Genomic DNA, 22,635 nt, shown 5'->3' with positions numbered 1-22,635 from the left:
TGGAGCAACAGCAACTCTCATTCCTTGCTGATGGAAATGCAAAAGGGTATAGACACTTTCATAGTTTGGCAGTTTCTTACAAAACATACTCTTACCATATAATCCAGCAATTTTGCTCTTTGGTATTTTCCCAATGAGTTGAAAACTTATGTCCACACAAGAACCTGGACATGAATCTTTATAGCTTTTTCCATAATTGCCAAAACTTGGAAGGAACCAAGCTGTCTTTCACTATGTGAATGGATAAACTGTGGCACATCTAGACAATGCAATATTGTTCAGCACTAAAATGAAATGAGCTATTAAGCCATATCGATACACATATGGAGGATCCTTAAATGCTATTGCTAAGTGAAAAAAGCCAATTTGAAAAGGCTACATGTGGTATGATTCCAACTATATGACATTCTGCAAAAGGCAAAACTATGCAGAAAGTATTTAATAAAAAGTTCAGTGGTTGCCAGGGGTTAGGGGAAGGGAAGCTTCAAAAGGCAGAGCACAGAAGATTTTTTGGGCAGTGAAACTATCCTATGTGATACTGTAATGGTAGAAACATGTCATTAAACATTTGTCCAAACACAGAATGTACAATACAAAGCCTGAACCCTAATGTAAACTATTGGAGTTTAATTAATAATGACGTATCAATATTGGCTTATCAATTGTAACAAATGTAACACACTAATGCAAGATGTTAATAATAGGGGAAACTGGGGAGGTTTTATAGGAGCTCTCTATACTGTCTACTCATTTTTTATGTACACCTAAAACTGGTCTAAAAAATGAAGTTTATTAACTATAAAAATTTTTTAAAATATAAAGAATGGGCAAAGGTACAAGAGGCAAATGGTCCTGTCAAAAAGAATCAATATACAAGCAGGGATTGTAAGCCTGGTATTAGATAAAAGAGAATTCAAACCAAATGTATGAAAGATGCAGAACAAGGGGACCTCTCCTGTGTTGCTGGTGAGAATGTACCATTTGGCACAGCTATTTCAGAAAACATTCTGTAGTTTCTTATTTGATGTAAAAAAATGTCCTTACCTTCTAACACAGCAATCCCATTCCTACGTATTTAACAAAGAAATAAAAACATATGTTCCCACATATGTACATGAATGTTTGCAGCAGTTTTATTTGAAATAGCTTCAAACTGGAAATAATCCAAATGCCCATCAGCAAGTGAATATACTAATTGTGATATATGAATGCAAAGGAATACTACTCAGCAATAAAAAGCAATAAAGTTCTTATATATACAACATTATGGATGAATCTGAAGGCAAGCCAAGTGAAAGAAAACTGATCCAAAAAAGCTATACACTGTATGATTTCATTGACATGACTATTTAATAAATGGAAAACTATAGAAACAGGAAACAGATTAGTGGCTGCCCATAGTTGATGGTGGGGAGGGTACAGCATGACTGTAAAGCACATGGTGGAACTTTTTGGAGTGATATAAATATTCTATATCTTCATTATTGTAGTGATTATGCCACAATATGCATTGTCAAAACTCATCAAACTATGTGCTTAAACAGAGTAAATTTTATTGTATGTAAATAATTCAATAAACCTACCTTTCACAGAAAGAACTAAAAAATTATATAATCATAATATATAAACCTTATCTGGATCCCAATTTACATAAACAAACAAAAAATGACATTTATAAGAACACTGGTAATTTGTTTTTTTTTCCAACATGAACAGTGAGACTAAGAACACTGGTAATTTGAATACTGATTATATATTTGATAATATTAAGGAATTATTTATTAATCTTTAGTGTGCTAATGAGTATTGTAGTTATGGTTTTTCTAAAACTTTATTGAAATATCACCAATTTAAAGTGTATAATTCAATGGTTTTTAGTATCTTCATATAGTTCTACAACCACTGCCACAATCAATTTTAGAACATTTTCAATATTTCACAAAAAAACCCCACATCCTTTAGAAGTCGCCACCCAACTCCCACGTCCCAGCTCTAGGCATCTACTAACTTACTCTTTGTTTCTATACATGCATTTTCCTCTGGACATTTCATATGAATGAAATTATACAATTTGTGGTCCTTTGGGAAAGGCTTCTTGCACTTAGCATAATATTTTTATCCATGTTGTGGCATTATCAGTACTTCATTTTTATTGACAAACAATATTCCATTACATGAATATACCATATTTTATTTATCCACGGATAGACATTTCAGTTGTTTCCACTTTGGGGCTATTATGAATAATGCTTCTTTGTGTGAGTTTTTGTGTAGGCATAATGTTTTCATTTCTCTTGGATATATACCTAGAGGTAAAATGTGTGGACCATATTGGTAATACTATGTTTAATTGTTTGAAGACTGTTTTCAAAGTGGCTGCAACATTTGACATTTGATAGCAGTATAAATGCTCCAATTTCTCCACAACCTAGCACTTGTTACTGGCTGTCTTTTTGATTATAGTCATCTGAGTGACTGTGAACCGGTATCTCATTATGGTTTTGATTTCCATTTCCCTGATGAAGACTTTACATATTGGCCATTTGGATATCTTCTTTGGAGAAATGTTTACTCAGATCTTTTGCCTATTGTAAAAATTGGACTGTTTGTCTTTGTATTACTAAATTATAATAGTTGTTTATATATTCTAAATACAAGTTCTTTATCAGATATTTCTAAATTTTTCCTCCCATTCTGTGAGTTGACTTTCTACTTTCTTGATGATGTCCTTAAAAGCACAAAAGATTTTAATTTTAATGATGTTGAATTTATCTATTTTTGTCGTTGTTATTGCTTGTGCTTTTTGTATTATATCTGAGAAACCATTGCCTAATCTAAGGCCACAAAGATTTTTCCCTATATATTCTTCTATGAGTTTTATAGTTTTAGCTCTTATATTTAGATCTGTGATCCATTTTGAGTTAATTTTTTTTAAATTCAGTCTCCATAGAGATTGTCCAAAATTGCCAATGCCGACTATATTTCAAGTTGTCATGGCAGGGTATTGGGAAAAGTTTTCAATTAGCAATAATTGCGCCTTGGATAAACCTCATTGGCTACAATACTGCCACTGCACAAAGCTAATTTTTTAATGTGGTCTGAGGTAGGGGTCCACCTTCACTCTTTTTCATGTGGATATCTAGCTGTGTCAGCACCATTTATTGAAAAGACTATTCATTTCCCACTGAAATTTTCTTGGCATTTTTATCAAAAATCAATTGACCATAAACATGAGGTTTTATTTCTAGATTCTCAATTCTATTCCACTGATCTATAATCCTACCCTTATGTCAGTACCATACTATCTCAATTACTGCAGCTTTGAAGTAAGCTTTGAAATCTGAAACTGTGAGTCCTACAACTTTTTCTGTTTCAAGATTGTTTGTTCTGGTGCTCTTGAATTTTCATATGAAATTCTCTATGAACTTCCATATGAAATTGTTAAACTCATTAATTAGTTCTAATAGTTTTGTAGTGGATTCCTTGGGCTTTCTATATAAAAGAGTATGTCATCTGCACTTAGAGATAGTTTATCTTTTCCTTTCTGAAGTGGATGCCTTTTATTTCATTTTCTTGCCTTATCGCCATGGCTGTGGTCATTTTTTTGAAAGGCCTTATCATTTAAAGATACACAATGAAATATTTATGGATGAAAGGATATGTCTGGGATAGTTTTAGAATAATACAAGAGGGGAGAAAATGGGTGGTAGAGTCAATGAAACAAAAATGGCCATGAGTTGGTAATACTGAAGCTGGGTGATACACAGGGACATATTATATCCATCTCTATACTTTTGTGTATGTCTAAATTATACTAATTTCTATACTTTTGAATATATTTAAATGTTTCCATAATAAAATATTTTAAAAATCTAAGTTCAAAACAGAGAATAAGTTCTATGGAAATTACCAAGCTTATGTATAAACCTCTATAATGATGAGCTTAAATGTAGACAAGTACCTACAGAATGTTTCCACTATACTTAACAATTTCCAGTGTTTTAAGTGATTTGGGGGTATTCAAACAGAAAACTGATATACCATTTCAATTCATGTAGAGTGGAGATGAATTTTTTTAATGTTTTCTGTGAAGAATAATCATGGAAAGTTTAATTCCTAAAGGGCCTTCTGTACATTCAATATTTCTTTCTTAATATTGCTTTCAAGCAAACTGCAATATCATTGGTTCTAACAGCTTACACTCTTGCCTTTTATGTCTATAGTTTGTGTGACAATACATCCTCAATTGTCTAGATCAGCAGTCCCTAACTTTTTTGGCACCAGGGACCAGTTTCATGGAAGATAATTTTTCTACAGATCGGGATGGGGGATGGTTTCTGGGATGATTCAAGCACATTACATTTATTGTGCAGTCAAACCTCTCTGCTACTGGTAATTTGCATTTGAAACTGCTCCCCAGTGCTAGTATCACCACCTCAACTCCACCTCAGATCATCAGGTATTAGATACTCTTAAGGAACATGCAACCTAGATCTTTTGCATGTACAGTTTACAGTAGGGTTCACGCTCCTATGAGAAGCTAAATGCCATAGCTGACCTGACAGGAGGCAGCGCTTATGTGGTAAGACAACTGATGGGGAAGGCTTAAGTACAGATGAAGCTTAGCTTGCTGGCCCACCACTCACGTCCTGCTGTGCAGCCCGGTTCCTATCAGGCTACGGACCAGTACTGGTCTGAGGCCAGGGAGTTGGAGACCATAGGTCTAGATAATTCCAGTTTATATATGGTGTATAATTATTAATAGCACCCACATTCTCAATTGTCTAGACAATATATATGGTAATTCTATCTATAACAATATTTTGTAAATATTATTAGTAAGTCACAAAAACACTCAAAACAACACTCTTTTTGCTACACACATATTTAGGGACATGTGTTGAAGAGGGGACCTATTAATATATAAGGATGATGAGTGGGATAGAAATAAAAGAGTGACACTGAGCTGTAAAACTGAGTATGATGAACTCTGCTCTCAAGTTCAAAAAATTTAATACTTAACTATGGCTTGTACAAATATTCAATACTTACTGCACTTCTGGTACTAAAAATGTTATAATTTGGGCTGTTACTGTAATACCTGTGGAGGAAAAAGACAAATACGAATGTTAAAACTAATTTCTTTTCTAAATACGAGTGATTCTATTATGGTCAGGGCATACCTGGGCTCCCAAGAGCTATACCTTTCTGCCTAAGTCCCTTCCTGGAAAGTAAACTCAGGGCTAAAATTTGGGCTATCAGTGACCTCTACCCATCATTCTAGGTGTGTTTGGGTCTGCTCAGTATCTGAAGACAATAAAATGAGATGAGAAGTAAGTACTCATCTTTTAATTCTTTTATTGGTATGCTGAAAACTGTTGAAGAACACTGGCTCTAACTCCTTCACTTACAAACTGAGTTAAAATAAGAATAATAAAGATTGGAATTTCAAAAACAAAAACAAAAAAGACTGGAACTTCAAAAACCAGTATTTCTTATTTTAAACACTGAAATAAACAGCAAATTTCTGTCAGTCCTTGTTCATTATCACTTTTGTGATAATGAACAATTATCCAAGGTACTTTAATTTCTGTCTATATGATCCATCTAAAGTAGCACTCACTGTCCAACAGAAATATGATACAAGCCATCTACGTAATTACAAATTTTCTAGTAGCCACCAAAAGTGTGAGAATAAACAGGTGAAATGAAATTAACTTTTAATATTTTATTCAACATATAATCAGTATAAAATAATTATCAGCTTATGTCAGATGCCTAAGACTATGATGTATCGAAGACCAATTCCTGGATAGGTATAGGAGGATAAGTAGGTAAGGGATTTGAGAGAAAATGGTTTACTCAAAGAACATATTTTATTAATATACGCTGGGTAGAGAGAGGAAAGTGAAGTCAAAGAGGGACTTAAATATCTGTTAGGAAATGAAGGAAGGGTTAAAGGTCAAGAATGCTCTTAAATATTGAGGACGTGGTAGAATGGGAATACAGGAACAGATAATAGAAAAAATATATTCTTGTGTCTATATATCATAGCATTTAAGCCTCTCAACCACCCCAGGAGACAGATTTTATTATTTCCATTTCATAGAGAAGAAATGTTAGAGAGTAATCATTATTTCTTGTAACAAAAACAGAATATTCGTGGAATGTGATTTTTCTGGTTAAGCATCTGTGTTTGACCTACGCCGAAAGCCTAAAATATTTTGATACACCTTCCAATGCAGCAGTTACCGAATACCGAACACAAATCAAACTTGCATCGACGATCTCTCTCAGAACTTTAAACGTCTTCATTCCCCAGATCAACTCACTTTATACAGGGATTATATGTCCTTACACTTGTGCAGTGTTTACATTTTACAAAGCACTTCCTCACAAATCACTCAGCTTCGACTACCTCATATAAACCACCAGCGACCTAGTTACCCCAGTAAAGCGCCTGCCAATCTCTGGTGACGACCTCTTGGTTTCCATTCGCTCCTCTCTGGCAGAAACAATTCAGAGGGGCCCAGTCGTTCAGAGGACCGCAGTGTGAGGGCACCACGACCCTTCTGCGGGAACTTGAACAGATTAGCAGAGGGCTAACAGCATCCCCTCATTTTCCGCCCTCAGTTTTCATTTTCATGGAAAACTCGGGCGGGAGCGGCGGGACGCCGGTGCTGGCGTTTGGGGAGCGGAGGCGATGAGGCGTGCTCGGCGAGGGCGAGCGGCCCCAGGACGCTGGCGGTGGAGAGGCGGGAATAAGGCCCCGCCTGCCCAGCTCCAGAGGCGATGCCCGCCCGGTCCGCCCGCCCGCGGCTGGCGTCTCTCTACCTCCACAAGGCCGAGCCGCAGCAACTCAGCCACGACAGGAGCACCGCCACTCCCCACGCAGACATGGCGCTGGCTCCGCCTCGGCCCAACTGCCTCCTCCGCGGCCGCCGGGGACACGCGCGCTCAGCTGGGCGTCTGCCCGCAGGCGTTTAGGCCCCGGCGCTGCTGGGCGGGGTCGCCCTTTGCACAGCGAGTAAACTAGCAGAACCGTGCTTTCCTGGAGTGAGATAGCAAAAACCCTTCGAAAAATCCGAGCTGCCTGAATGAAGGTGAAACTTTTAGGTTTATCTTTTTGCCCCAATCTTCGTGTCACTGTATGTAGACACTGCAATAGCAAATACATTGTCTGGCAGTGCCTTCCTGGGAGAAGGCACGCCATAAATGATTTTTAAAAAATTAAACAGAAATGAATAGTAACGTGCTTATTGAGTATCTACTATATGCCCAACACTACCTTGGGCACTAGAATATAAAATATGACTGTATTCTTGCTTATAAATGGTTTGTGATAAAGTCACGATAAACACCAGTTATATAGTATTATATTTATTTATTGATGGACCAAATAATTGGAATCTTTGTGGGCTGAAATCGTATCTTTATTCCTCCCATGTTATCAGTGTCCAGTACAGTCAGCCTTAGGTTATAGTGAATTCTCAAATGTTTATTTATGTAACACATTTAATAGAAATAATAAAATATTAAAATGCGCTCCAGGGACCATTAGGGAACATAACAGCATATACGATTTGGGAGACACATATAATGTGATTCTACTCCCACTTTCTTCCGAAGCAACTTTTATTAGAATTAGACGTCAGTTATAATTTGTATTGCGGTTGGTAGAGCATTACATCAACAGGTGTACTCCAGTCTAGCCACAATTGAAATACCAACAGGAGGAGTGGAACATACGGGAAGGGCATGGGCTCTGGACTCAGGCTGTCTAGGTACTAATTCAAGCCTCCTTAGAGCAAGTTACCTAGATCTTAAATCCCATAAAATAAGGACAAGACAGGATGACCTACCTTATACGGTGTGGGGATTAAAACCCCAAGTGCATTACAGTATCTGCATATATGTACTATATGACATAGGTAATTCACTCCTTTCTGAGCCTTTGTGTAAATGTTTAAGTGGGAAGGGTTAAGATTCTACTTGAGCTATAGCTTTTCAGGTCTAACGTCTTCTACCTTACAGCCTTACTTTTGAGTTTGTCTTTTTTGATCCCTGTTCCTATCTCTATTACTTCTGGACCTTTAATTTCCAATTCTAAACTTATAAGTTCAAATTCCATCCTGTTTGTATTTTGCAATTCCACACTTTGTATTTTGGACACGCTATCTCATTCCTCAATAAACATAAATCTTAAAAAAAATTTTACGAAACGAACACTCACACGAACGCTTTCAGAGTCAAAACTGCAGATGGCCGCCTCACTGGCACCAGAATAGGTCGCCGCAGCCGGAGCGCTGCATGCCGGGAGTTGTAGTCCGACGCTCGGCACGCAGCTCCGCGCCTCTCCAGTTTGAAAGCTGGAGGGAGACCCGGTAGGCGGGACGTTGAGGGCGAAGCGTGCTCGAAGCCCCGCCCCTGCCCTTTTCCGCTCTCTAGGTTCGTACAGGAGTGGCGCGCCTGGCTGCGGAAGGGGCGTGGCCTCGGTCCAGGGTGCCGGCGGTTGCAGCCACCAGGGCTTCCTCCTGCGGGCGGTGCTGCAGAGGCCTGCGCGGGGCAGTCATGGTCCCCCCTTGAGTGGGCTGTGCGACGAGCGGGGCGGGGCCTGGCTGGAGGGTGGTGGCCCGACGGGGGCGGGGCCGGCCTCTGGCTTCTTCTTCCTCCGCATGTGGCTGGCGGCCGCAGAGCGGTTCAGTTCGCGCACTCTTCGCCGACGGTGTCTCCTTCAGGCTCTCCTCGCGTCGCTGGAGCCATGTCGTTCGACGAGACCAACCCGCCGGCATCCTCCCTGCCCAACGGCGACTACGGCCGCCCTAAGGCGCGGCCCGGAGGAAACCGGGTGACGGTGGTGCTCGGCGCGCAGTGGGGCGACGAAGGCAAAGGGAAGGTGGTGGATCTGCTGGCGCAGGACGCCGACATCGTGTGCCGCTGCCAGGTGAGGCGACGGCGCCCTGACGGGAAGCGGGGCTGGGAGCTCGGGCTTCCTGGCTTCTAGTGCCCAACAACTCGGGCCAGAACCGGGACCCACCGGCCAAAATGAGGTGTCACCTTGAGGCTCTCTCCTTGCTCCGAGCTGCGGCGACGTGGAGAAATGGCGGGAGGTCAGGAACCCCCAACCTGGGGTCTGGGGTGAAGCTTGGGGTGCTTTTGAAGGAAAATGCGGGATGACGGGGAGCCCTTGAGAGACGTGCGATGCCTGGGGAGTTGCAGTTTTCGGTCTGGGATCGGCGCTCAGCCCCAGGACTAAGGCCAGGGTGGAGGTGGGATGCGGTCAGAGTTTGAGGAGCTGCCGCCCGAGGCCTGCTCGCAACTCTCCCGGCTGAGGGCAGAGACCCAGGCGGCCGCGCGACCTGCCTGCCCATCACCCACCCACCCAGGGCTGCAGAGTGGGAGTGGATTTTCCCAAATGCCCTGAAATCTAGACTCACCACTCCCCCACCTGCAGGCCCGTGGCATGCAGTGCTTTGCCTCCGCCGGTCCACTTGGTTTGTTGACATCAGAACCCACCTTTCGGCGTGGACGGTTTTAGAGCCCTGTTTATTTTTTTGTTTTTGTTTTGTGGTTTTTGTTGTTGTTGTTTTTTTGGTACTCCGTACTCTGTAAATTAATATTAAGGGGAGATTACTTTTACTCGTTGGTCGTAGAGGAAAAAAATGCCAGCTCTGTTAAAAAGAGTGAGGAAAGTAGATACATGGGCATCAAATTGGGTATTTGGAAATATTTACATTGTTATGGTCACATTGAAAGTGAACTTTTGGGAAATGGGTTGGTAATGTACTTCTTAACGGTAAACACGCGGTTTTCAGTGTACACTTTCTTCCTATTTGTCGTTTACTTTGAAGCAGCCTAGAGGGGAGGCCTATGTAAAGACTCTCAGATAATATCCAATTTCAGAATTCGAAATAGATGAACAGTAACCACATTCAAAACAAAATCTATTCTTTGAAGCTAACTGCTGTCTGTTAAGGTTGCAAGAATATTTCTTGTTGATGATATGATGATGCCATGCTGTAGATATTCAAAGTTAGTAGGCCCACTTGATTGGAAGCCTTCTATCTAAAATTGAATATCATTTGAGCATGCAGAAACAGAAAACACAGGTATGCAAAAAGCCAAGTGCAAATATTCTCTGACTTTTCTTGTTTTTTTTTTGTTCTTTTTGCATGGAGAAATCCACTCTGCCCATTTTTTGGCTAAGGTAGCTATTATACCAATTGCCTCTTAGTATAACCACCGGCACCAGCACTACCACCTCTCCCTCCCTTTCCATCCTTCTATTGTGTTTCCCCGAAAATAAGACAGGGTCTTATATTTATTTTTCCTCAAGAAGACACCCTAGCGCTTATTTTCAGGGGATGTGTTATTTTCCCCTCAGAGTCTCAGCTTGTGGCACACACGGGATGGCCGGGACCTGACAGGGGGAGCCGACCTTGTTGGTGGGGCTGCCCCCACCTTTCAGGTTGCCTCTGGGATAGTAGCTGTCACCATGGGGCAGATGAGAAGGGCTGCTCCTCTTCTTTACCACTATGTGATGAAATGCATGGGTTGTGCAGATGCGCTGCATAGCCACAGCTATCAATAGGTCTTATTTTGGGGGCAGGGCTTGTATTGTGCAAATGTTTAGAAATCCTGCTAGGGCTTATTTTATTGGTAGGTCTTATTTGCGGGGAAACATGGTATTCCTCCACTTCTCTGGCAACATACATACTGCCTTACTTAATAGCACTTCCAAGTGCTGTTAAGCAGTGGCAACACTGTTGAATTCTCACCCCACACTGCCTTAGGTGCTGCTCCAGAAGCCCATCCTTTACCTTCCTTTTGTCTCAAAATCAGATCTGGCCATGCAGTGTGGAAAGACAGATAAGAATACCTAACTTTTGGCCGGGCACGGTGGCTCATGCCTGTAATCCTGTAATCCTAGCACTCTGGGAGGGCGAGGCCAGCTGATTGCTCAAGGTCAGGAGTTCGAAACCAGCCTGAGCAAGAGCGAGACCTCGTCTCTACTATAAATAAAAAAGAAATTAATTGGCCAACTAATATACATAGAAAAAAATTAGCCAGACATGGTGGTGCATGCCTGTAGTCCCAGCTACTCGGGAGGCTGAGGCAGGAGGATCACTTGAGCCCAGGAGTTTGAGGTTGCTGTGAGCTACGCTGACGCCATGGCACTCACTCTAGCCTGGGCAACAAAGTGAGGCTCTGTCTCAAAAAAAAAAAAAAAAAAAGAATACCTAACTTTTGCTGCCTAGAAGGGGAGAGAGGTTGATGCCTGTTTATCCCCTTCATGCTGTCATTCTTGGCATTCTCTTTTCTTACTTGGTTGAGCTACCTTATGGATTGTAAGAAGGTTTGGGGAACAACCATTATGGCATTTATTCAATTTTAATATTCCATTGAAAAATATTAGACCTAGTTTGTAGATGGGAAACTGTTACTGGGAAAATAATCTTGAAGGAAGTCATGAACCAATCCGAACTGATGCTCTTGGAAAATTTAGAGAAGTGATAGAGAGGGAAACAAGTTTGGCTTTAAAATGTCAGCTGAAGATAGTAGCCAGGCAAATGAGGAGACTTTCCTCACCTGTAAGTTTTTGACTTAATATCCTACTTTGCTTATAGAATCTTTATATTCTTCTAGTGCCTTTTAAGGGATCATTAGGATTCCTTATTGGTCTTGTTAGTGAAAAGTAGGTAAGTAATGAATAGATTTAAGCATATCTCTTTTGTGATTCACCTTGGTAACTTTATATTTGGTCACCCCTATTAAGTTTAATGAAGTTCTCCTAGGTTATACACTTGAAGAATATGGAAATTCGTTTTTTTTATTTCGGCATATTATGGGGGTATAGATTTTAAGGTTTCAGTAAATGCCCATTTTCCCCCCCTCCCCCGACAAGTCTGAGTCTCCATCATGACCATCCCCAGATGGTGCACATCTCACTCATTATGTATGTATATACCCGCCCCCCTCCCCCCTGCCCAATACCCTATTACTGTAGTACCTATGTGACCACTTAGGTGCTGTTCAGTTAATACCAATTTGCTGGTGAGTATATGTGGTGCTTGTTTTTCCATTCTTGGGAAACTTCACTTAATAGTATGGGTTCCAGCTCTAACCAGGAAAATATAAGATGTGCTATGGAATGTTGAAATTCTTAATAAGTATATATAGAGAGCTGGAAAAGTCAACATCGAAGGACACATTTTGATCTTGGATTGCCTTCTTTGATGTTTCAAGTTTTGTGTTATTAAAACTATGTCCTTTGTTAGAGTTTAATATTTTTTTTACCATATTCATGTCATGAACTTAAATTTTGTACAGCATTGTTTGTCCAGAAGTAGTATATCTATAATGTATCCATATTTCACCAGTGGAATCAAAGAATTTCTCCCAATATAAAATGTAGTTTTAAAAAGAAAAGCTGACACATTGCATGTAACTATGTATCCTAATATATAAAATGTCTTTTTGGAAAGAATAGATGCAAAGCTATTGGCATTTTCATTATTATAGCACTTAAGGCCTATGTCTTTCAGATTCAGGATTTATGAAGAATTTTGGTAGGTACTCTAGATCCATAAATAAGTATGTAGGACTTGCATCAAAGGACAGCTGCTACTGATGACTTAATATTAAATTGATATGTCTTTTAAGAAAAAGAGGAATTAAGTATAGGACCAACTCCAGATACAGGTCATTCATCCAGTAAACACATACTGAGTATCAACAGGGGACCACTTAGGTCCAGAGTCAAAAAGCTGAAAAAGGCAGGGATTGTGCCTACAAGTTGCCCACAATCTAGCGGACAACTGCTATGTAAGCAAGTATTGCAAGGGTAGGGGTGGAGAAGGATACTAGTGTAGGTTTTCAAGAGGTAAAAGTATAACACCGGGAAGGCTCCTTTTTGGCAGCACAAAAGTAGTTTTGTTAGGAAGCTTGTTACTGTTTGTTCCCTCAAATCCTCTCAAAGTAAAATGCTATACTTTGTTTTCTTTATTTTATTGAGCAGAAACTACAGTGACGTTTTAACTGTGGCAGTTTATACTAGGCCTTAAGCAATTGCTTATTTATTGCTCTTGGAGAAAAGAAATTTGGTGGTCTGGGTACGATGACAGGCATGAAGTTGCCTGTGATTAGGAAAGGCTAGAGCAGTATTCCATTTCTTCATGTTTTTTTTCAGGGCTTTGAAAATAATAACTAAAATTAATCATAAGGGAACCTATACTGTATCACTGCTATATGTATATACAAGCTTGCCATAAAAATAAACACAATAAAAAAATGTTACTAATTTGTAGCTAGATGCTGGTATCTGCTGAGGGTCTGAAACCAGCCATTAGTAGGTGAAAAAGACGTACCAGCAGCAAACTGAAACTTTTCTCTCTTTAAAAGGAAGTAACTTTAGTGTTATTTAAGGCCTTGATCTTGTACTGCTAAAATGATCTCCCAGACTACTTCCCATAATATTAAAGGTAGTAAATGATTCGCATTTAAGGTAAACCAGGTTTATAACAATTGCTATTTCTATTTCCTATCAGGGTTGCTTTTTTATTAGTGTATGTGCTGCCGAAGAGCGCAGTCAGGGTTGCTTTTATACAGTTTATAGTATTTCCCTAGTATAAAAGTATTTACATATGTCTAGTATATTATTCTTGGTTAAATCTTGTTCTCTTTGGTTACTGTGCTTTTCCTATTAGAATATAAGTTTTCTCAAGGGGGGCTTGTTCATTTTTTTGTTTTCTTTCATTGCATCTGTACTATGTGATGTAGAAAGAAAATACTCAACTAGTGGATTCTGGATGGCTGGATCATCCCTTTGAAATTAGTAGTTTAACCCTTTTCTGTCAATTATTTTAACATCTCTCTGGACAGTTTGACTGTTGGCATGATTTTAAGGTGGAATCCCCAGCATTCCTTGGATTAACATTTGTTATTTAGTATTTTAACTAGTATTTCTTACATTTACCATTATGTTCAAAGGCTTTAATTGTTTATGTTAAGTCTTATCTCTTGTATCTATGAGAAAATAGACAACTGATATTTGTATCTTTTTCATGTATCTCTTCAACGTATTTCAGCTGAATGTCATATCCAGTTCTAGTAACTAGTTTTTCTCTGCTGAGGGCAGTAAATCTCAAAGTTTGGTCAATGAAGGTGCCCCATGTTGTTCACTATTTAAGTCTGTTGCAATTAATACATGTGTTATACCATCATCTCTACTTCTGAAGCATTAATTTTTAAGTTATATGAGACCATTTCAGTAGTATCTGATCAAAATTATTGTTTCTTGAATTTTCGTAGGAACAAATGGATTAGTTGGATAGATTCAAATATCTCTAGGAAAAACTGTTGCCTAGAACAAATCTAGAGTGAACCAGTAAATTGATACGTACTTAATATTAAGAGCTTACTTATATTGTAACTGGATACAAATCTAGTTACAATATAAGATGTAATACATATTATTTCTCAGGAACTATATGTTCAGATTTTGACACCAAAGGTTAGTGTGGATGAGCTATTACATATTGATAAGTGAAAATTGGTGACTTTGATCAATAGAAAAAGGGACATTGAGATGTTTTTCATATTGCCTGCTGAAAGCAAGGAAAAGAACAGTAAGTGAAGAGGAGGAGTTCCCATGGCTACTCTGGCTCTAGGGTGAGATGGTTCTTTACATTGAACTAACTTTTAATTATATTTGATTCAATATAATAAAATTCTTTTTGAAAAGGAGGCCCATGAAATTTCTAAAAATGAGATTTTTGTTTATATTAAGTGTTTAAAATCCATTTAAAGGAAGAATTTTAATGATTTAAAAAAACTTTTCTGACTTGAGATCTTTAATTTCAGTAGAGATCTTTAATTTCAGTATGTTATTAAGAAAATACCTTCATGAATATAGTGATTAGGTGAATTTTTATCAAGCATTGACACAGAGCTGTATAAAGTCACTGGTTTATACATTTTTTGGTTGCATGTCTCATACTCCCATCTATGATGCTGGGTTAGCAAGTGTGTATATTAGAGTTTGGTACCTAGAATCTAAATCTTCTTAATTAGGAACCTAAGATCCTCCAAGGCAATACCTTTCCGCTTTCATGGTGAGAATTTGTTTTATAATGGCAATTTAAGGTATTAAATACAAGGTACCTGAGATTTTCATTATTTGTGTGACATTTATGTGTGTATGAAACTTGGTCATGCTTTAACAGGGACTTTAGTTTTTTTATTTATTTTTGAGACAGAGTCACTCTGTTGTCCGGATTAGAATGCCGTGGTGTTAGCCTAGCTCACAGCAACCTCAAACTCCTGGGCTCAAGTGATCCTCCTGCCTCAGCCTCCCGAGTAGCTGGGACTACAGGCATGCGCCACCATGCCTGGCTAATTTTTTCTATTTTTTTTTTAGTAGAGACGGGTCTTGCTCTTGCTCAGGCTGGTCTTGAGCTACTGAGCTTAAATGATCCGCCCGCCTCAGCCTTCCAGAGTGCTAGGATTACAGGTGTGAGCCACGTCGCCTGACCAACAGGGACTTTATTTTTAAAAGAAAGAAACTGGAAGGTAGTTGTAATAATGTAAGGTAAAGTGGGTATCTTTAAGCCTTTAAAAGATAACTGAGCAGTGCACTTAAATGTCTTTGCTAAAAAGAAATTCAGATACCCTGTATATGTTTTCTCTTCCTGTCTAGTGTGTCTGGTTACTGCTGAATAGTTTAATTTGATCAACTTACTGGTAGTAACTTAACCTGCTCTATCCTTATTTATAATGACTTTATTGCTGTAGATTGATAAGTGCTTTAGTTTTGGTAAATAGGGAAATGTTTCATCTGGAAGGGGGAAGAAATAGGTCTTACAGTCTTTACCAAGAAAGCAGCATAGGTAGTAAGCATTGACTCAAAAGATTGTTAGGGTCTTAAAAAGCTTGAAGACTAGATAAAATATGGCAACCCATTTTTGGTCGCGGAATAGGTCAAATGCCTGGGGTCTGAGGCATTGCTGCTCTCTGCTGTAATCCACAGAGTTAACTCTAACTTCTTAATTGATGTTCAATTTGGGCTCTGTGTTTACAGTACATTGCTCAAGTATTCAGAGCAAAAAGGACACAGAGAAGACACACAGACTATTTTAATGGCCTGAGAAATGCCTCTGGGCTATATGCAAGCAGTGGTTAGCCCTTGACACTTAAGCCTCTACTGTTGCTGAAGAAGAGATATTGTTGTTTCAGGTTTATAACACTGTCCAGAGGTGTCCACTGCCTTTATTTGGGGCAGTGAAGAAGGGGGTGATTTGGAGAAGGAAAAGGCCTGATAGCAAACCAAGTTAAGAATTAAGAGTCACTTTTGTTAACTAATGTTTTTTCATACCCTCCCATAATTTTTTTTAACCTCCCTGGACCTTTGGAGCTTCTAAATTAGAAACTTACACATATTAACATTTCATGATCCAAAATTTTATTCTAGAATTGAGCTTGACAGCCTTTGATTCTGAGAAGCCATGGAAAGAAAATTCAAAATACTTGTCTTCTGACATCCTTAAACTTAACATCAAATTAGGAAGAAAAGAATGCATTGAGAAACTGAGAATAGTTACAAAATAACTAGTACTATTATATCATTCCTATACCCTGCAGTACCATGTCTAAAAGTCTTGTCCTTGATAGTATAAAATGTTATTAATGTTTAGCAGTTAATCATTTTTATATTCAGTTATCATTAATACAAGATGTGAACTCAGGGAGCAAGGTATATATGTACTATGTTGTAATAAATTTGTTTTGTGAATCATTTGGATTCTTTGTTTGCAATCAATGGAAAGAAATTATCTTAAGCAAAATGGGGATTTGTTTGAAGAAAGAGCAGAATGGCCAAGCGTAAGGCTGGCCTAAGACAAAAGCTGCTCCTAGAATTTCAGCAGCTAGAATTGGCAGCCTTTCTCTTTAGAATGCTTGTGTTAGGTAACAGGCATCTGAAACTAGTAACTGCTTTTCTTAATACCCAACATCAAATTCCCAAGGGAGAGGAGCTGATTGGCTCAGGTTGGATGAGATTTCCTTATCTAGATCACTCACAGTGGCCAGGGGGATGATTGTTGTGATTTGCAAAGAAAGGGAAAAGAAGAGGGACCTAACATGCAAAGCTGTAACTGACCTGGAGTTAATTTCATATAGGAAAATAAAGTATGAGGAAACATTCGTTCTGGATTATTCTTATTTGTAAATTGTTTTCCAACAGGCTGATATACTGTAGACCTCTAGTGCTTTTCTAGAGGGAAAGAATGTTTGGAGTTAAATTAGTTCTTACTATTTTAACCTTAATTAAAGCAATGAAGATTAGCTGTATGTTGATTGTAAAAAACGAAAAAGGTACATCTGAAACTTTGCCTTTCAGCTTTGAGAGCATAGACTTTTAGTTCAGCTTTTCTTCTATCCCAATGTTCCAGTTTATTTCATAGCTCTGCAGTGGGATACACTTTTCTTTTTTGTAATCAAGAGCCTTCTTTAATATTTCTTTGTATTTAATCTTAATGTAAGGATAATAGTCAAACAAAATTGGTGAAATATTAATATATACCATATTAGGGAATGTTTTGTGACTGTGATGAGAACTAATTAAATTTTCTTTCATATATTCTTTACTTTAAAATAATTAATTTTCATTTATTCTTGGTATTTAATATAATAAGAACATCATGTAAAGCGTTATGTTTTTCCTCAAAGAAACCTACCACATAACATGCAGCTACTTTCGTACTCACTGTTTTTTTGTTTCTTTGGGTTTAGGGAGGTATATTTCAAAATTGTTAGAAAAATTAAGTCATCAAGAATCATTGAGAAATATTTTCCCTATTGATGTAATGGATCCAGAAAGCAACATTGAGCTTCACAGCTCTTTGTATAACTATTAATTGAACATATTCTATTTTTCTAGTTAGGTAACATAAAGCATATGGCTGTGATAATTAAGAGTACTTGTTAAATACTAAATGAGTGACTAGGATTGTGTTATGGGAATTTAGCAAATCAGCAGGAGGTAATTATATGTAACTATTAATGTGAATATATGATTAGTGCTGGTTTTGGGGGATAACATCAAGTTTGGATTGAGGAAAATTTGGATTGAGAAGGCAGTAGTATGTCTCTATTGAAAGTGGAACAACAACAACAAAATATCTCTCATCATTTATTTAGTGCTATCTGGCCTACCCAGAGCTACTTAAGGGAATCATTAAACACAATTAAACAAACATATCCTTGCTGTTGCTCATGCTGGCATATGCTGCATAGAGTTGCCTATGTGGGAAATAGCTCCATCTGCCCTTATAATTTATAGATGGGAGAGTGAAGTGGTGGTCAGTAATGGTGCTCATATTTGAAACTCCTGTTTTGCTCTCTGCTAAAATATGTGACCTCTCCTTGAACCAGTATAATCTGTGTTCGAGGACAATTGCAGGCACTCCCAAGGTGAATTTTGCATATTTCACACAATATTTAGGTTAGCATACAAATAGACACTTCAAATTTGACTCCCTCTGTTGCATTTTATAAAATCCAATATATTAAAACTTAATTCATGAATAGATAACCTCATAAGTAACCCCTTAGGAGTAGCACCTTATCAGTTTACCTGAGGACCCTTCTGCACAGTGTGTTTCAAGATTAAAAGTTATCATGCTCCAGTTCTCCCATAGGGCATTACTGACCAAATATTAATAAGCACTTAAATTTTCTCCCTAAATCCTTCATAGGATAATCTAGGGGTTTTCTGGGTATATTTAACCATCTATCCATACTCAATGAAATAATTTAAATGATATTTAAACTATATAATAATCTTTAACGTGACATTGGTTATTGCAAAATGTTGGTCAATATTTGAGTGAACAAGCTTTATAGTAAAGTGATTTCAAGTGTTTTACAGCTGAACTTTTCCAGCCTGAACTACCGTGTTTCACCAAAAATAAGACCTACCCATAAAATAAGCCCTAGCAGGATTTCTAAGCATTTGCACAATATAAACCCTACCCCGAAAATAAGATCTAGTGATGGGCATGGCTACGCAGCGTATCTGCACATCTCATGCATTTCGTTGCAGAGCGGTAAAGAAGATGAGCAGCCCTTCTCATCTGCCCATCGTGACAGCTTCTATCCTAGAGGTGACCGGAAAGGTAAGGGGAAGCCCCACCAACAAGGTCGGCTCCCCCTGTCAGGTCCCAGCCATCCTGTGCATGCTGCAAGCTGAGGCTTTGAGGGGGAAATAATTCATCCCCTGAAAATAAGCCCTAGGGTGTCTTCTTGAGGAAAAATAAAAATAAGACCCTGGCTTATTTTCAGAGAAACACGGTATGCATAAATATGGATGAACTTAAGGAATTAAGCCAATTTGTCCTCCTAAAATTAGTCATCTATCATAACCATCTGCTTAAAACAATTTATTTACATATATATATACACACACACATATATATGGTAGCCATCATTTCTTTTTTATCGTTACTTCTATCATTACTGCCTTAGTAAAATATTAGCTAAGAAAGTAGGCTTTTGTTACACAAGAACATTGTCATGCACTACCAAGTTAATGATTATTTCACCAAATGATTATATTGGTATATCTATGAAAATAATTTTGGCTTTAATGGCCTATTCCAACAATGACAGAGTAGATAGTTTGTTTTTTACATTAAACAAATGATGGATTTTAAAAGACTGGTGTTAGCCAGGTGTGGTGTCGTGCACCTTAGTCCCAGCTACTTGAGAGGCAGAGGCAGGAGGATTGCTTGAGCCCAAAAGTTCAAAGCCAGCCTAGGCCACATAGTGAGACCCCAACTCTTAAAAAAGAAAGCCTTGGTTTTGCTTAGATGATAATGTTATTCATTGTTTGTCTCAAAGTTACCAATACTTTATAACAATTCATAAAAATTTATTAAACTTAGTAATTTATAACAATTTAGAATTAAATGATTATGATAATAACAAATTAGCATTTTCCTGGGGACTAAAGACATTTTAATTGGCTTCATATTCTTTTTTTTTTTTTTTTTTTTTTTTTGAGACAGAGTCTCACTGTGTTGCTCAGGCTAGAGTGTTATGGCGTCTGCCTAGCTCACAGCAACCTCAAACTCCTGGGCTCAAGCGAGCCTCCTAGCTCAGCCTCCAAGTAGCTGGGACTACAAGCATGCGCCACCATGCCCGGCTAATTTTTTCCATATATTTTTAGTTGGCCAATTAATTTCTTTCTATTTTTAGTAGAGACCGGGTCTCACTCTTGCTCAGGCTGGTCTCCAACTCCTGAGCTCAATCCTCCCCCTCGACCTCCCAGAGGACTAGGATTACAGGCATGAGCCAGCACACCCGGCCCTTGCTTTTTTTACTTAACGAAATTTAAAGCTCATTCCATAACCTTGCAAACAGAATCACCTCATTCTTTTAAGAGCTATATTGTTTTCTTTTGTATATAAACATATAATAATTTAACTGGTCTGGTAATGCCATTATAAACAATGTTGCAATAAACTTCCTGGTATATAGTTTTATTATTTTATGTGCTTGTGCAAGTTTATCACCAAATCTGACAGAATCCTAGATATATATTACATACCAAATGAACACAGTGATCTTAACTTAGTCTTTTTAAAATGACTCATAGGACAATTCTTACCTGTATTTTAGTTTCCCTTTATCCTTCATGGCAATATGAGCCTTTTTATAAAAGTGTTTTTTGACTTAGGAAACCCATTCCAAACTTTCAGGAAAAATCTTTTAAGAATATAACTGGTTGCCTTGTGGCAAGGGTATGAGAAAGACTTCACATTTTACCATGCTTCTGTGCCTTTTGGAGACTGTATCATAGGTGGACGTTTTCTATTAAAAAATCAATAGTAAAATATATTCACCTGTCCCCTTGTTATAACATGAAGGTGTTGCTTAATGTTCCTGCTTCTGTCTTCCTGTGTCTTGCCCTCACCTGTCATCTTGTAGATTATAGCTCACCAGTCTTTTTTTTTTTCTTTTATGTACATGATATACATTAGTCTTCAGGCAAAGAGTTCTTTGCTTTATACAGTGCAAAACATTGTAAATTGTTTGCTTTTTGAAGATTTTTTTAGCAGGACCTATTTTTCTAGCTTTTTTGTGAACTCATGATTGGTGATGAATTGGTATAATAAAAAGTGAATAACATTCAGTTTGTAAAAAACAACCTTGGATCAAGTTAAACTAGTCATTCTCAGGCAATCTGGTTTTTTTTTTTATTCACAACTTCTTTTATTTTATTTATTTATTTTTATTGCAGCATATTATGGGGGTATAAACCATTAAGGTTACGTAACCCTTGCCTCCCCTTCCCCCTCGAGTCAGAGCTTCAAACTTGTCCATCCCCCAGATGGTGCCCATCACACTCACTATGTATGTATATACCCATCCCTCCTCCCACCTGCCTGGTACTCGATAAATATATATTTTTTAACATTTTGGTTACATTTTATATCTTTGCCTCTCCCTAACAAGGGTTAGAGGTATGCCCTTCCCCTCCACAATGCTCACCACATCCCTCAGATGTGGGAATACACCCCCAACCCCCGAATCCCTGGTGAACACCACCACCCTTTGAGCAGTAATCAGTCAGTACCAATTTGATGGTGAGTACATGTGGAGCCCATTATTCTGATCTTGTGTCACCTCACTTTGGATAATGGGCTTAAGCTGAATCCAGGATAATATAAGCAGTGCTAGCTCACTGTCATTTCTTAGAATTGAGTAATATTCCATTGTAAATATATACCAAATTTTAATAATCCACTCATGAATTGACGGACACTTGGGTTGTTTCCACATCCTTGTAATAGTGAATTGTGCTGTCATAAACATTCAAGTGCAGATGTCTTTATAATAGAATGTCTTATGCTCTTTTGGGTAGATGCCTAATAATGCTATTGCTGGGTCGAATGATATTTCTATTTTTAGCTCTTTGAGATAAGGAGATACGGTTTTGATTGGTATTTTTTTAATGTCACATAAGGATGTTGTTAAAAGTTTTTATTTGTTGCAAATATATTCCTAGTTTGTTGTTTACTTTTAAGAGTTAGTTTATTGTATAGAAGTTTAAACATACATGTAGTCAATTGACTTGTGTTTTCTTCCATAGTTTTTTAAACTTAGAAATTAGAGCTGGATGCAGTGGCTCATGACTGTAATCCTAGCACTTTGGGAGGCTGAGGTGGGAGGATCACTTGAGGCCATGAGATTGAAACCAGCCTGGGCAATATAGTGAAACCCTCGTCTCTATAAAAAAGAAAAAGAAAAAAGTAAACTTAGAAAAAATATTTGGTCACTTAATATTCAGTCTCCTTTGTACCTAATTTTTATGATTTAATTCTGTGTACATTTTACTATTTATTTGCTACATGGGCACAAACTTCATAGAGTGGAAAGTTTTACCATGAGTTTATGGTATGAGTCTCAGTGTTAGAGGTTCCTTGACCCAGCAATATATTACTTTATCCAGAGATGAGCAGATTCTGTCAGTAACCAAACTCACAAGGCTGATTTATAAATTTGAGTCCCAGGATAACCAATATTTGGGGAAGTAACTTAGGGGAGATTCTAATTATTGATTTCCATGTAAGAATA

The 22,635-nt window shown here is 38.1% G+C and overlaps 2 protein-coding genes and 1 non-coding gene across 3 annotated transcripts in view; 1 reads left to right on the top strand and 2 right to left on the bottom strand.

Moving 5' to 3' along the window:
- CATSPERE (catsper channel auxiliary subunit epsilon) overlaps positions 1 to 8,227 on the bottom strand; it is a 110,296-nt gene extending 102,069 nt beyond the window's left edge. Inside the window, exons 1-2 of the mRNA XM_012751298.3 lie at positions 6,835 to 8,227; positions 5,053 to 5,101 (exon numbers count right to left, since the gene is read on the bottom strand). Coding sequence (XP_012606752.2) covers positions 5,053 to 5,101; positions 6,835 to 6,899 — 114 coding nt within the window. The 5' untranslated portion in view covers positions 6,900 to 8,227. The remainder of the gene's footprint in view (positions 1 to 5,052; positions 5,102 to 6,834) is intronic.
- On the bottom strand, positions 2,942 to 3,082 carry LOC142862532 (U4 spliceosomal RNA). The gene has a single exon (XR_012913611.1). It is a non-coding gene; the product is annotated as a U4 spliceosomal RNA (small nuclear RNA).
- Positions 8,228 to 8,550: 323 nt separating the features above from the next.
- The window catches only part of ADSS2 (adenylosuccinate synthase 2), a 55,552-nt gene continuing 41,467 nt past the window's right edge, over positions 8,551 to 22,635 (top strand). The window contains exon 1 of the mRNA XM_012751300.2: positions 8,551 to 8,944. Within this exon, the coding sequence (XP_012606754.1) occupies positions 8,762 to 8,944 (183 nt within the window). The 5' untranslated portion in view covers positions 8,551 to 8,761. The remainder of the gene's footprint in view (positions 8,945 to 22,635) is intronic.

This window comes from Microcebus murinus, chromosome 19 (assembly GCF_040939455.1).
Source record: "Microcebus murinus isolate Inina chromosome 19, M.murinus_Inina_mat1.0, whole genome shotgun sequence".
NCBI lineage: Eukaryota > Metazoa > Chordata > Mammalia > Primates > Cheirogaleidae > Microcebus > Microcebus murinus.
Note: the sequence above shows the minus strand (reverse complement) of the source record. Positions and strands in the feature narration are given on the sequence as shown.